We start from the raw sequence: 13,805 nt of genomic DNA, 5'->3' as shown, positions 1-13,805 counted from the left end.
TATTGACAATGCTTCACTTTTTCCACTTTTTGTTCAGTTACAGTCTTGTTCCAAAATGGAATAAATTCATTTCCCCCTCATAACACAACACCACATAATGACCGTGTGAAAAAGTGTTATTTTATTTTTGAAAATGTATTACCAATAAAAACAAAGAAATCACATGTACATAGGTGTTCACAGATTTTGCCACCAAGCTCAATATTGAACTCGGATATAACATGTTTCCACTCGTCATCCTTGAGGAGTTCCTACAGCTTAATTGGAGTCCACCTCTGGTATCACAGTTGTCAATGCATGTCAGAGCACAAACTAAGCATGACCTCAGAGACAGGATTGTCTGGAGGCACAAATCTTGGGAAGGATACAGTAAAATGTCTGCGGCTTAAAAGTTTCCAATGAGCACATTGGCCTCCATCATCCATACACGGAAGAAGTTCCTAACAAGCTTCTGAGAGCTGGCCACCCGTCTCAGTTGAGCAATCAGGGGTGAAGGGGCCTCAGTCAGTAAGGTGTCTAAGAACCCGCTGGTCACTCCTGTCAGAGCCCCAGCAGTCCTCTGTGGATAGAGGAGAACCGTCCAGAAGGACTAGCATCTCTGTAGCACTCTATCAATCAGTTTGCCAAAAGGCGCCTGAAGGAGTCTCAGACCTGAACAAAGACAATACTCTGGTCTGATGAGACAAAGATTGAACACTTTGGCGTGCATGCCAGATGTCGAAATCAGGCACTGCTCATTACCTGACCAATACCATCCCTTCCATGAAGCATGGTGAGGGCAGCATCATTGATGAAAGATGAGAAAAATATGAATGCAACAATGTGAAGAGACATCCTGGGTGAACACATGTTCCACAGTGCTCAGGACCTAAGACTGGAGGCAAGGTTTAACTCCCAACAGGACAACAACCCTAAGCACGCAGCCAAGACCACAAGGGCTTCAGGACAACCATGTGAATGTCCTTGAGTGATCCAGAGCCCAGATTTGAATCCACTCGAAAATCACTGGAGAGGTTTGAAAATGGCATTGCTCCGTTGCTCCCCATCCAACCTGATGAAGCTTGATAATTGTTGCAAAGAGCAAAACCGCCCAAGGATGTATGTGCCAAGCTTGTGGCAGCATATTCAAAAAGATTTGAGGTTGTACATGTTGCCTAAGGCGCATCAGCAAAGGTTTCAGCACAGGCTGTGAATACTTACATTGTGGATATGTGATGTATTAATCTTTCATTCTTAATAAATTTGCAAAAAGAAAAACGTCATTATGGGATATGGTGTGTATAATTTTGAAAAAAAAATATTCCACAACAAAATGCAACCATAATATTGAAAAAGTGAAACGCTGTGAATACTTTACGGATGCACTGTAGATTTTTTTGTTTCTGTTTTTTTCAGAATTACTTAATTTACCTTCAGAGATCAATTATCTATCTATCTATCTATCTATCTATCTATCTATCTATCTATCTATCTATCTATCTATCTATCTATCTATCTATCTATCCATCCATCCATCCATCCATCCATCCATCTATTTATTTTTATAGCGATCTATCTATCTAGCCATCTAAAGTAGGAACATCCTTAAAAGGAATTTAAAAAATGAGAATTTGCTGAATTACTAAGCAGACTCACATTTGTGTTATGTGCAAAGCAACATGACTCTAGTATGTTAAAATATGACAAACAATGTATTGTCCAGTTAAAAACAAAGTTTCATGATGGCAAGATTTTGTCACTAGAGGGGCCCTCCGTCATCTGTCAAAACAAATCGCTGATGCACGTCGTCATGTGTGAACATGTTATACATCTTTTAAAAGCTGAGTTTCTGGAGATTTGAATGGTGCCCAACATTTTACAATTGTCAAATTTGAACTGGAACTTGGGGAGATCTCAAGCTTTGATCCTGTAGTGTTTTCAAGTCCTAATCAACATTCTAAATTCATTTTCAAGGCAAGGCAGGTTTTGTGAAAAGAAATTTGACGAACATAAGATTCGTCTTTTCTTTCTGTTTTCAAACATCCATAGTTCAGTGACAGGAGCACTAAGACAGATTCTGACTGTTGGGGGGGTATTCAAAATGATAACAATTTGAATATTTCATAAAGAGACCAAAACTATGCTGCCACTCCATATGGTTCAAGAACAGCTACAAATTTACTTTGGGTGCACATTTTTTCAGGCGTTTTTGGCAAAGTTGTCCTCACCCGAAGGGGTTAAAGGCCACCCTGCCCATGGATGGCCTTGGCATTGAATTGCATTTATTTTGCTGAGAAATGCATCACATTCACTGCTGATTTTCAGTTCATTCTTTAAAACCTCAACCTCGCAAATAATTAGCTTGTGCAATCATCCACAGTGGCTGTAATAACTTACTGACGTTGGAGGCTGCAAATGAGCCTCAGTGACATTCTTACGTAACTTCTCTCTCAGTCTCTGTTTAGTTATTCTATTCTTGTTTTTATTTATCTTGTATACACTAAACACTTTTTCTCTGTCACAGAAAGGAATGGGGTCTAGAACCTTTTCTTCCGCTCACCCTGCTCCCAACGGTCAAGGAGAAGAATGTTTGCAAGATTCTGTCACAGTTGTTGAAGACCTACCAGCATCCGCCACCATCCGGCAGCAAGGTGATAATACTGATAAACACAAAACCCTTGTCGTACATACACTTGAGGCAAATACAAGCTAAAACCGTACGTTCTCACTCCACATCCATGTTGTACAAATAACCATAAAATAATAAATGAACTCCCCCTTATGTGTGTGCCCATGAGTGAGGCCTTATCAATGATGTGACAACAGTGGTATTTGTTAAGAACATCCATATTGGGCCACAAAATCAATTAAGGGCACATCGACATGTACTTATTTAAAGAGGAATGTTTAATGTATTGCGATTGGCTGACAACCAGTTCAGGGTTTACCCTGCCTACTGCCCGATGACGGCTTGGATAGGCTCCAGTACTCCTGCGACCCTTGTGAGGATAAGCGGATAAGAAAATGGATGGATGGATGGGTGGATGTTTAATGTGTTTTTTTGGAACTCGAGAAACATTATTTCCATTGCTATAAAGGTATCAATACATACAGTATTAAATATATTGATGCATTTAGCAGAAATCTGACAGCTGTAATGAATTTAGAGGATTTTTTTTTTTTTTTTTTTTGCAGAAAATATTTGCTTGGGTACTCGATTATAAAAGACCAAAAAAAAAAAAAACATTTTTCTAAAAGAAAAAAAAATTGATTAACTATGCTCAAAAACATAGGAAAGCCCTCAAGGGCCATCAGTAAACTTGACAGTAGTGATGGGAATTCCGGCTCTTTTTAGAGAGCCGGTTCTTTTGGCTCGGCTCACTAAAAAGAGCCGGCTCTTTCGGCTCCCAAATGGCTCCTCAGTTTTTTTTGTTGCTTAAATTAATTTACTCCCAAAAATAATGTAAAATTATGTGTAAAATGAATTACGAATATAAAAAATGTACAGTATATCAAATATTTATTATTTATATGGCTTTATATTCTTCTGAACATACTCAACATGGCGTACAACGTGGAGTGCTACAAAAAATAAATTACAAAGTACAAAAACAAAGACCCATCTCAAAACAAGGTCAACAAAAAGTTCCAATCTCTGATTGTGTATATTTATAAGCGTTTAACTATTTACAGTAAAACAACATAAGTAAGCTTTGATTACCACACAACAAATTACAAATTAAAATTTGGTATTGGATATTTTAACCTTGCCCAGTCTACACGCTGCCTTTGAACTATCAATTAAGTTGAAATTAGTCCAAATTTCATTGCGTTTCCGATCCATTTTCTCACCTTTCCACTTTCCACGTGTAGTTTTTTTCTCTGTACTGTAGCGCTATCGAGCTCTCTCTCGTCTCCCTGTCTCTCCTGTTCGTGCTGCTCACAGTGTGCTGCTGTCTCTCTAACTCCTCCCCCTTCTCTTCACTGAAGCGCGTGTGCGTGTGTGTGTGTGTGTGTGTGTGTGTGTGTGTGTAAAACCCTCCCCTCCCTCTTCTACCACGGATCTTGACCAATCACGTGCGGCTTTAACCGAAAGGGGGAAAAAAAACAGGAGAAAAAAAAGTCGGCTCCCATAAAGAGCGGCTCCCGATGAGGAGCCGGCTCATGTCGTTCACTTCAAAGAGCCGGCTCTAAGAGCCGGTTCGTTCGCGAACGACACATCACTACTTGACAGTATCCTGACCCTGGCTATTTTTCATACTACTACGTTGAATGACGATTTTCTTGGCATGTATCACTGATACAGAAACAGAAACCCGCTGTACTTTGTAGTCTGCGTGGTCAGTCTGGATAAGAGCCAACTATAGCTCTGAAAAGCTTACCTTAGGATGCAACTGTTGCATAAGCGCTCATTACGATTGTGCATGTGTGGCGCAACAGTGCCACCATGAGGGCATGGTGATGGAAGTGATGTTTTATCACTCCTTTGACAGGTCCCTCCTCTTCAAGGAAAGCTGCAGTACTTGCGTGTCCTCAACGATCTCCCACCTTTTGGAGGAATATTGTTCAATACGGTTGGACTGGTAGTACATTTTAAGTCTTTTTATACGATAGAACCGCAATTGGTATTTTGTCAGTTAACCTATTTGACGAAAATATATATTGTGGGTTTGTCTACACTAGGATGAAAAACAATCAGCCACCACATTGCTGGTGGGTCCTCGACATGGCATCAGTCATGTGATCGACCTGAAAAACAACCTGACAACAGTTCTGACCGAGTTTAGTCGGATATCGAAGATCCAGCTCTATCGAGAAAGCCAAGGTGTGGCTCGTGTGGAGGTTTCAATCCACGAAGGCAAGGTATGACACAATCTTGCAAGTTTTGTTTCAAGGATGTGTTAAATACAATGACATACTCCTTGCATTATTTTCTTGCCTGCAACTCCCTTGCAGCCCTTGGTGCTACTCATGGAATGGCCGGATGCCAGTAACTTTGCATGCCTCATCTCTGGCTACTACAAACTGTTTGTCGACCCCAAAAGGAACATCTACTTCAGGATCTCTGGTCAGTTTCATCTGAGCAAGACAGGTATGTTGGAAGGCGTCTTGATCTATAGTGGCTCATTCCAAACTAGAATTCTGCCCCGGAACATAATTCATGTTCTAAAACATTCAAACCATTGTTATTACCAAGTTAACACTGGAACGCCTCACATGAAACAAATCACATTGTCAGAATACAGCATATTGGTCGGCGTACATGACATTTGTTGGCTTGAGTTTCCAGCGAGTGAAATAACGGGCAGCAGTTGAATCAACATCCCACGGCAACATACTCTGTCTGTCACCATCTTGGCTCATCAGAATGAGATACTCATTCCTTTTCCAGCCAGCCAACCATAACCTTACAAGAGTTCTAGTGTGCAACCTTTTGCTGTAATCACTAACATTTGCTGGAGCATGAACAAATCCACTGCTTTATGTTGTGTCTACCTGTGGTCTGCATACGAGAAGGGTTGTCATACCATCACATTCCACTCGAATCTAACCCTCAAAACTCAAAACTATTTCAACTTTCAACATTCATCACCGAAATAACAAATACGCCCCATGAGACCATCAGCTGTCCGCCTCTGCTTTCCCATCTGGATCTTCTTAAAATAAACTCATTTTAAATGCCTCAAACTCTTCACTGCTCTGACAATTCTATCCCCAGATTACAGGAGCTCCCACCATTCACACCCACGTTCTGGGGCAACCGGCTTACCAAGTGGAGGGCGGAGAGGGGACGAGAGCGAAAGCTTGCACAGGGAGTCAGGGTCTTCAAGAGCCGTAGCCCCTGCAGAGTCTCAGCATCTAGGTCTGTGCCATTTCCACCTTCAAGAACAACAGTTTCAGGAGCTCCAAGCACACCCTGAAGCCGAGCTTGACATCAATGAGAACTGTATTTCCCAGGAGGCCACTGACCGGCCCCGCACCAAGTCAGACCCTACACGGCAGAATACAGAGGAGGTAGCTGTGGTGACACCAAACCCACAGGTGGAGAATGCCGGATTCAGAATCCATGCCCAAACATTGGCTCAATCCCAAAAATCACCACGGTACTTCTGTGACTCCTGCAAAGACAGGCACAAAAATGAGGAACGAGGAAACGCGGGGAAAACTTGCTCGAGTGCTTGCGCTTCCAGAAATGGGGGTGGAGTTGATCTCATGGCCCTGCCGCCCCCTGGCAATGAAGAAGATGAGGAGGAGGAGGAGCAGGAGGAGGAGCCACCCAACGGAGCCGAAAAGCCGCAACCACCGCAACCTGCGATTGCTGCCCCACCACCTGGCTTCAGAGACAACAGCTCTGATGAGGATGACTCAAAGAGACGGAAGAAGGCTCCAACCAGTGCCAGGACTGACGCCACCACTGTGAAACAGCAACATATTAAGGAGGACGTGCCTGTGACACTTATTGATAATGTCGCCACGAGAACAGTCCGAGATCATGCACAGGAACTTGATGATGCATTGGTATCCACCTTACAAGCTCTCGAAGCTTTGGCAGCTTCTGAGGACTACCCCCATCACCACCAGCAGCCAACACAGACTGCAGGTCAACAACCTCAGTCATGCTATGGTCCACACCAGGGATGTCCAACTCCGGTTCTCCAGGGCCCCTATCCAGCATGTTTTCCATCTCTCTCTCTCTCATCCAACATAACTGATTCAAATGAGCAGCATAATCAGCAAGCTCTGAGAAGCCTGATAATGTTCCTGATCATTTCAATCAGGCGCGTTGGAAGTGGGAGACATTTAAAAAATGCTGGACAGGGGACCTTGAGGACCCAAGTTAGACACCCCTGGTCTACACCTCGGCAACAGTAATCTGATTATCACACGACAGAGCATCCCCTCTGTTTTCGCTACGGCGAAATGGCAGCCAAATCTCTTAGCAGCAAAAACACATCATAAAACGTGGAATCATTATGGATAATACTTTGACAAATTAGTGACAAACTGAGCCTCATCGAAAATGAGAGCAAAACGGATACAAGAGACAAAAGTCTTAATAAGCCATAACACTCGGTAACACAACTCCATGCAAAAGTCACCTAACTGATTATTATTTTCTACTAGGAATATTATACTGGTTTATCTTGGCACATCTGTCAAGCAAACAAATGCATTGCACGGAAAAGGCACAATTCTCTCTCTGGGCCACAAAAGTCCCATAATGCAGTGATCACTGAGAGGGGCAAAAACTAAATCCTGAAGGGATTTCAGGGAAACGTTTTTGGTCAAATTTCTGCTTGAATAATAAAACGCATTTTTAATAGTAACATCATCGCAGTATCTATTCTCGCTTGCATCATGATCGTCCTATTAATGTACTTTTGTCTTACTCCTCAGGGCTTATTGTCCTGGCTGCTATTACACCAGAATCGTCGTTGGATTCAGGACATGAAACCAATTCTTCTGAACTGACAGATGTTTCTGAGATGGTCTCGGCAATGAAGCAAAACCAAAATCAAGCCTACCTGCTAACACACCATATCAATAAGGAAAGCCGCCTCTGCCGCCGTGATTTTCCCCTAGCCATCCCTGGCTGCACAGCAAAGACAATCGGGACAGGGGCATTTTCTGTGGGTCAGATCCGCGCTGGATGTCCTCCCAAGCAAGTAATCCTCAGTAAGACTGTTCCCTTTAAAGTCAGCCCCAGTCAAGACTCTGGGATTGTCAGTGTTATCACAGAGCAGAGAGGCAATCAAGATCCCATTCCGAATGAACAGACACCAGAAGTGAAAGCAAACTTTGCCTCTACTAAAGCGAACATCCCTGATCCCCTCCTTAAACTACCCGAAGAACTTAAAGTGTCGGCTGTTTCACCTTCAGCTCCAGTCACCAAAGATCCAAAGTTATCCAGCGCTTCAGGGGAGACACAGAGGCTAAATCTCCTCAACAGCGCGAAGGAGAAGTCAACATTACCTGTTAATACAGACAAAGCCTCATCGGTTCTCTTACCCATGGACAGGACTGCCTCAGCCAAGGTTCCCCAAACTATGTGCCAAGACGCCGAGACTGCCTCTAACGAGACCATGAAGCCGGCAAGTTCGACTGAATTTCTGCCAGTCGATGATCTCTTCTGCACATGCCCAGTGCAACAGGAACCTGGGCCGCAGTTAAGGATGAAAGATCCGCAGGTTCAGAAGGTAGTGGTGTTTCAAACCTCATCACCGACGGATGATGAGCGGCTTCGCGCCAAAGGCCTCTTTATGGCGAATAGCAAAGAAAATACACCAAGAACGGGCGTAGAGTGCAGTTTGACAAAACCTAGTCCGACAGTACAAACAAAGTATTCTCCTCACTTTCCTCCAACAGCAGAAAGAAAAGAAGGAGCTGAGAGCACACTAGATGGCGCCTTTGGCAAATCCCATTCTGAATCGCAGATATGTGCTACAAAGTCATTACCGAATTTAGAGGACAAAACACAGAGCCCCTCTTTGGAGAGAGTGTGTACACTACCAACTAAAGAATCAAAGAAAGTAGCGGGTGTAAAGGGGAAGCCCCAGCGCAGTGCCCCTTTTTTGAGCATCAGAAACTTACTTTCAGCAACGTTCCCAGCGAGAATGAGAAGGGAAACAGATGAGCGAAGGGCACAGCTGCAAAAGGTTCGTCAGTATGAGTTGGAGTTCTTAGAAGAGCTCCTGAGACCCAAGTCCTCGCAGGGAGAATTTTTGCCCCAAGGATCCTCACCTGTACCTTCGGGGACTCCTTGTGCCTGCCAGCTACGCACCAGCCCTGTCCTGAAAGCACCGGGTATCTCCAGAGAACAGCGGCGAAGCTGTGACTGTAAGAGAATGTGTAGGGGGATGAGACTACCTGATACACCAGTTGGCTCCTCCACAACAGAAACGCAAAATCGAGGCAGGGAGAGAACGACCGCAAAGACGCCTCCGACAAACTCCAAAGCACCTCACAGTGATGGTGCTACCAAGCAAACTCAGAATTTAGAGGTCAAAACCGCACGAATACGTTCCATCAGCCTTGAGTCGAGGGAGCCCCGGGGGGAGCGGGGCAGCTGCTTGCCCACCTGTGCCTCAGAAACAAACTACGTGGAAGCATCAGAAAATAAGAAGCTCCAGAGGCGATACAGCATCGGAGAGCTGGATAACAGTACGAACACGCCCGTTTATGCCGAGGTCAAGCCCAAAACCAAGAGTCTCGAGAAAGAGATGGAGCGAGTCAGAGCTACAGGATTAAGGCTGCCAACCCCGGTGGAGCCGGTTCATACACAGTCTCATCAGCCAGACGGAAAGGGGAAAAAAGGTGTATTTTATATTCAGAGCAATGAGCTACTGTGCGAAAGTAAAGAAGAGAGCGGGGAGATGCTGCTGACGTTGCCCAGTGAAGACAGCGATGACAAGGATAAATGCTGTTCATTCTGTTTCTGCTACCGGAAATGTGAGGCAGCAGATGAGAGCAGTGAGAAGGACGAGCTTTCATACTCGATTCCGCTTCAGGTTCTTCCAGGCATGGAGCTGGACTCAAGTGCATTTCCTGTTGTCAGCAAGACCCTGCAGGTTCTTCATGCAGAAGACTGCAGTGGAGAAGAAGACATAGGAAAAGAGCCACAGGCGCAAGAGATTGACCTTCGAGCTTGCGGCACACTGGAGGGGAGCCTGGCGCGGGTTGAGGTTCTACAAGGGAAATCCTTTAGCCTGCCTGACGGCTTCCTAAATGCCCAGTTGGATGCTAATGAGTTACTCGCCATCCTGCGTCAGTGCGCGATCAGTCCGCAAGCTGAGGGCGAGGCTCGTCTTCAGCCCTCGCGGATTGCAGAGTACAAGCAGGAACTGGCGGTGCATTTCAAAGAATTCCGAGCATCCTGTCGCCGAGTGGCCAGCGTGGAAAAAAGCCCAACGTGTATGCTTGCTGTTGTCACGGCCAGCTTTCAAGTGTTGTGCGATTTAACCCAGACCTTCATCAAACTGGTCAGAGGGGTTCGCACGGAGACTCAAAGACAGCAGCTGTTAAGAAAAGTTGAGGAAGTAGCTATTAACTATACTTTGCTCCTTCGCGCAGCGGAAGAATCGATGGGACATTCAAGCAGCCTGCCGACAAAAACAGTTAGTCCTCAAGTGTCCTCCGACACCAATATGATGAGCTCGCTCACCCGACCCATCAAAGTTCTTCCTGCCAAGTAAAGACAACTCTTGCGGGATTATGAGCCAATCCAAAACAAGCTCATTATGTATTCATTCATTGTTTACATTTTTACTGAATGTGCAATGGATACACGGCAATGAAGATTGCAATGCAGCTGTTCCATCCCATGTTTACAGGCCCCAAGATAGCCTTGTGGATATTGCTCTGAAATGTAAAGATACACCAAAATGCACAAAATGAATAGAATAGTTCAACAGGGCTAATCACCTCATCAGTATATAATCAAAACAAATTAGTCAGTATAACATGATATTTTATATGTAGTGTAAATTGGACTTGTGTCTACATAGAAAGTAATATATACAACATTTTGTGAAAAAAAGGATCTATTTAAGAAGTAATAATTTAAAAGAACTATATATATATATATATATATATATATATATATATATAATTTTGTGTGTGTGTGTGTGTGTGTGTGTGTGTGTGTGTGTGTGTGTGTGTGTTCGCTCTGGACAAAAATATTTGAGATTTTAGCGAGTACTGTAGAATGCATCGTTTAAAGCAATGGTTGGTTAAATGGTACCATGTCGGTATGTGGAGCTTAATGTTGTCATGCAAATGTGAAGTTTCTGTTGGCTATGTTGCACAGACAGTACGTAAGACAGAAATGACAGAGAGTTGGACAGTGAGACAACACACAACCACAACATATTACACCGAGTCATGCCGTTCCCGTAGGTATGCACACACCTGCAATGGGTATATCATGTAGCAGAGATCCAAGCAACACGCCTCTCCTCTGTACAATAACATCCGAATGAGAAGGTGTACCCTCATTACACTTAATACACGTGCATTTTACACCATTCTGCTTCATATGCCACTTGCATCTCACTACTCAATCATAATAAGCCGGTTCAATGTAAATGGCTATTCGGGCTCAATTACAACAGACAATGTTTTTCGCAACTGTGCAAAATCACCGTATACTGTACTGTGAAATATGATATAGTTTTCAACGCGCCCATCCACAAGCAATGGCATAAGATGAATAGAACTTTGCACAGCTTCTGAATTTAGAACTCAAGTTGAACTATTGTGTAATTGAGTGTTTTTCTATCCCATCCTTTGCTGAAATATTAATTTGAGTCTGCACTAGTTTTACATGCTGATCATATCTAAAGCTTTTCAGAGAATCCCTTGTCATGTTAGGTTGTCAGGCGACGTATAAACTTGCTTTCTGTGTGCTGTTGTACATTGTGCAATCTAGGAAGTATATAAGAAACACACAAAGTAGTTTTCTATGTATTTTAATAAAACTAACACATCCGCCCTGCAGTGTCTGAAATCTTCTTTGTGTCTCACTCTCTTGTTCACACACATGAATCAAAAAAGCTCTCAAAGGATGTACTGACCCAATATGTACACTGGACACTGTTTCAAGTTCTGTGCAACAGAAGTGTGATCGCCACACTTCTCATATTAATTCTCATTGTTTAAAAAAAAATGTATAATGCATATTTATACACACAAATGAGTCGTGTTATATGCTGGTAAAATGATTATTATGAATAACTACATTGTTTTGTATTCCCTTTATGTCCATGGCCGTGTTCCGCAGGTCACTACATAAACTGTAGGATTCATTTTATAAACTCAACATCCTCGAAATAAATGAATTCATTTGTGTACTCATTACTCATTATGCATATACTAAAAAAATTGACTGACAAAATCATGTTCACAAGCATTCTCTTGACATTGTCCTTTATTGTAGCTGTGGCATTTTTCATAAATGTATCCTGTGTTTTTGTTTAATTTTATCTTCATGAGTTCTCTTCTTTGGGAAATTTTTAATGGATGTGTTTTCTTTATTTCGACAGGGGGGGTAAATAATACATCAGTTCGGTGCAATATGTAAAGTTAGATTCTACAAAGATATGTACTGCCCAGTATTCTAAGTGTAGATAGCGATACGAAATGCTTTTCAAATATAAGATTTAGCTTCTGATTTAGACTAACTGTAGTAGCATTGTAACATTCAGAAAAAAAAAGAAAAACAGATTCAAGAGAGTATAGGCAAATAAAAAGCATGACAATTTTAATCTTTTATTTTTATAGACAAAATATATCAGACAATAATCTTGATACTATAATGAACATTTTTGTTTTGCTGTGTGCCTTTGTTATTCACAAAATGCCCTCCCCAATAGTGAAATTCATTGTTTTTGTTTTTTTTATTATTGTTGTTTTAAAGAGCACATTTGCATTCCTGTCTTGTTTTCCTCTTCGTGATAGTCACTGTGGTCTTTTGTCTGTGTTAACTCATGTTATGTTTTGAGAGAAATAAAGGACAACCAAGAAACTCCTTCAGATATATGGAAATTACATTTCATGGCAAAGATGTCTCACGGTTCAAACACCAACCTTGAGCAGAAATGTAATTGTATTGACAATATTTTATTATCAATAAGGTTTTGAACAGTCTGGAACGATTTGTTTCCAAAAGGAATAGATTTCAAATTTTTGACCTACAAAGTGTTTAACCCCTGTCACATATTAACAGAGACTAATTGGCTGGCATGATAATTAACAGTCTCAAGTGTTGAAGAAGTCAAGGTATAAACTATATGAACATCCATCCATCCATTTTCTAATCCACTTATCCTCACGAGGGTCGCGGGCGTGATGGAGTCTGTCCCAGCTGTCGTTTGCCAATAGGCGGAGGACACCCTGAACTGGTTGCCAGCCAATCGCAGGGCACACATAGACGAACACCCAACCGCACTCACGCTCGCACCTAGGGACAATTTAGAGTGTTCCATTAACCTGCCGTGCATGTTTTTGGAATGTAGGAGGAAACCGGAGTACCCGGATAAAAGCCACGCAGGCACGGGAGAACATGTAAACACCACACAGGATGGCCGGAGCCGGAATCGAACCCTGCACCTCTGCATTGTGCTCACCAGTTGTCCACCGTGTCGCTACTATATCCAAAAAGCAGGTCGCCATAGCGGAAGATGACAGCAATCAATCCTCACACCCTTCTTCTAAATCTGTGTTTCTTTTTCAACACAGAAAAAAAGTACACTATTAGTACTTGCTAACGTACGCACCCTCGTCAGTATCTCTGCGACTCGTATTTCCTGGTGCTGCGAATGGCATTCGTTCAAGCTGTCGCACAACTGCCCAAGTCATTCACGGATAAACAATTATAATAATGATGATAATAATAAACGAAACACAACCGCAAACCGTGCACTATAAACACGAATCCATATAGCTATGAACACGGATGTCATACTTCCGTGGACAAAAGCGGAAAAGGAGTGTGCCTTGTATGTAATTACTGTAAAACGCTATCAGTTATCCAGGTGGCAAATACGGTGGGGTTTTTTTGTTTGCTTGTTTGTTTTTTACTGTCTGCTGTTTTTCTGTTTCTCCTTTCTTTACTTCTTCTTTTTTTGTTGTGTTTCTTTGTCAGGATGAAATGACACCACCTAAAAAAAATCTCCACTCCATGGGACAACGAAAATTCCAAATAAAAATGTATTTTTATTTTATTTGAGATAAACAAACTCGACGCACTTAATTTTTTTGTAGATGTCATTTTTCTAATTGTCCAACAGAGAGCGGTATTTTTCAGAACTTGCCGCATAATTCTACAC

At 42.5% G+C, this 13,805-nt stretch overlaps 1 protein-coding gene across 5 annotated transcripts in view; it reads left to right on the top strand.

Moving 5' to 3' along the window:
• Positions 1–10,599, top strand: part of frmpd3 (FERM and PDZ domain containing 3) — a 56,525-nt gene extending 45,926 nt beyond the window's left edge. For 4 of the 5 annotated variants that reach the window (XM_019870076.1, XM_019870077.1, XM_019870075.1 and 1 more), the window contains 6 exons: positions 2,504–2,630; positions 4,473–4,562; positions 4,663–4,842; positions 4,936–5,071; positions 5,699–6,580; positions 7,378–10,599. In XM_019870076.1, coding sequence (XP_019725635.1) covers positions 2,504–2,630; positions 4,473–4,562; positions 4,663–4,842; positions 4,936–5,071; positions 5,699–6,580; positions 7,378–10,172 — 4,210 coding nt within the window. In that variant the 3' untranslated portion in view covers positions 10,173–10,599. The remainder of the gene's footprint in view (positions 1–2,503; positions 2,631–4,472; positions 4,563–4,662; positions 4,843–4,935; positions 5,072–5,698; positions 6,581–7,377) is intronic. The other variant, XM_019870079.1, reaches the window with a different exon arrangement.
• The last annotated feature ends 3,206 nt before the right edge of the window (positions 10,600–13,805 follow it).

This window comes from Hippocampus comes, unplaced genomic scaffold (genome assembly GCF_001891065.2).
Source record: "Hippocampus comes isolate QL1 unplaced genomic scaffold, H_comes_QL1_v1.1 scaffold9, whole genome shotgun sequence".
Taxonomy (NCBI): Eukaryota; Metazoa; Chordata; class Actinopteri; order Syngnathiformes; family Syngnathidae; genus Hippocampus; species Hippocampus comes.
This window is presented reverse-complemented; position numbering and strand designations above follow the sequence as displayed.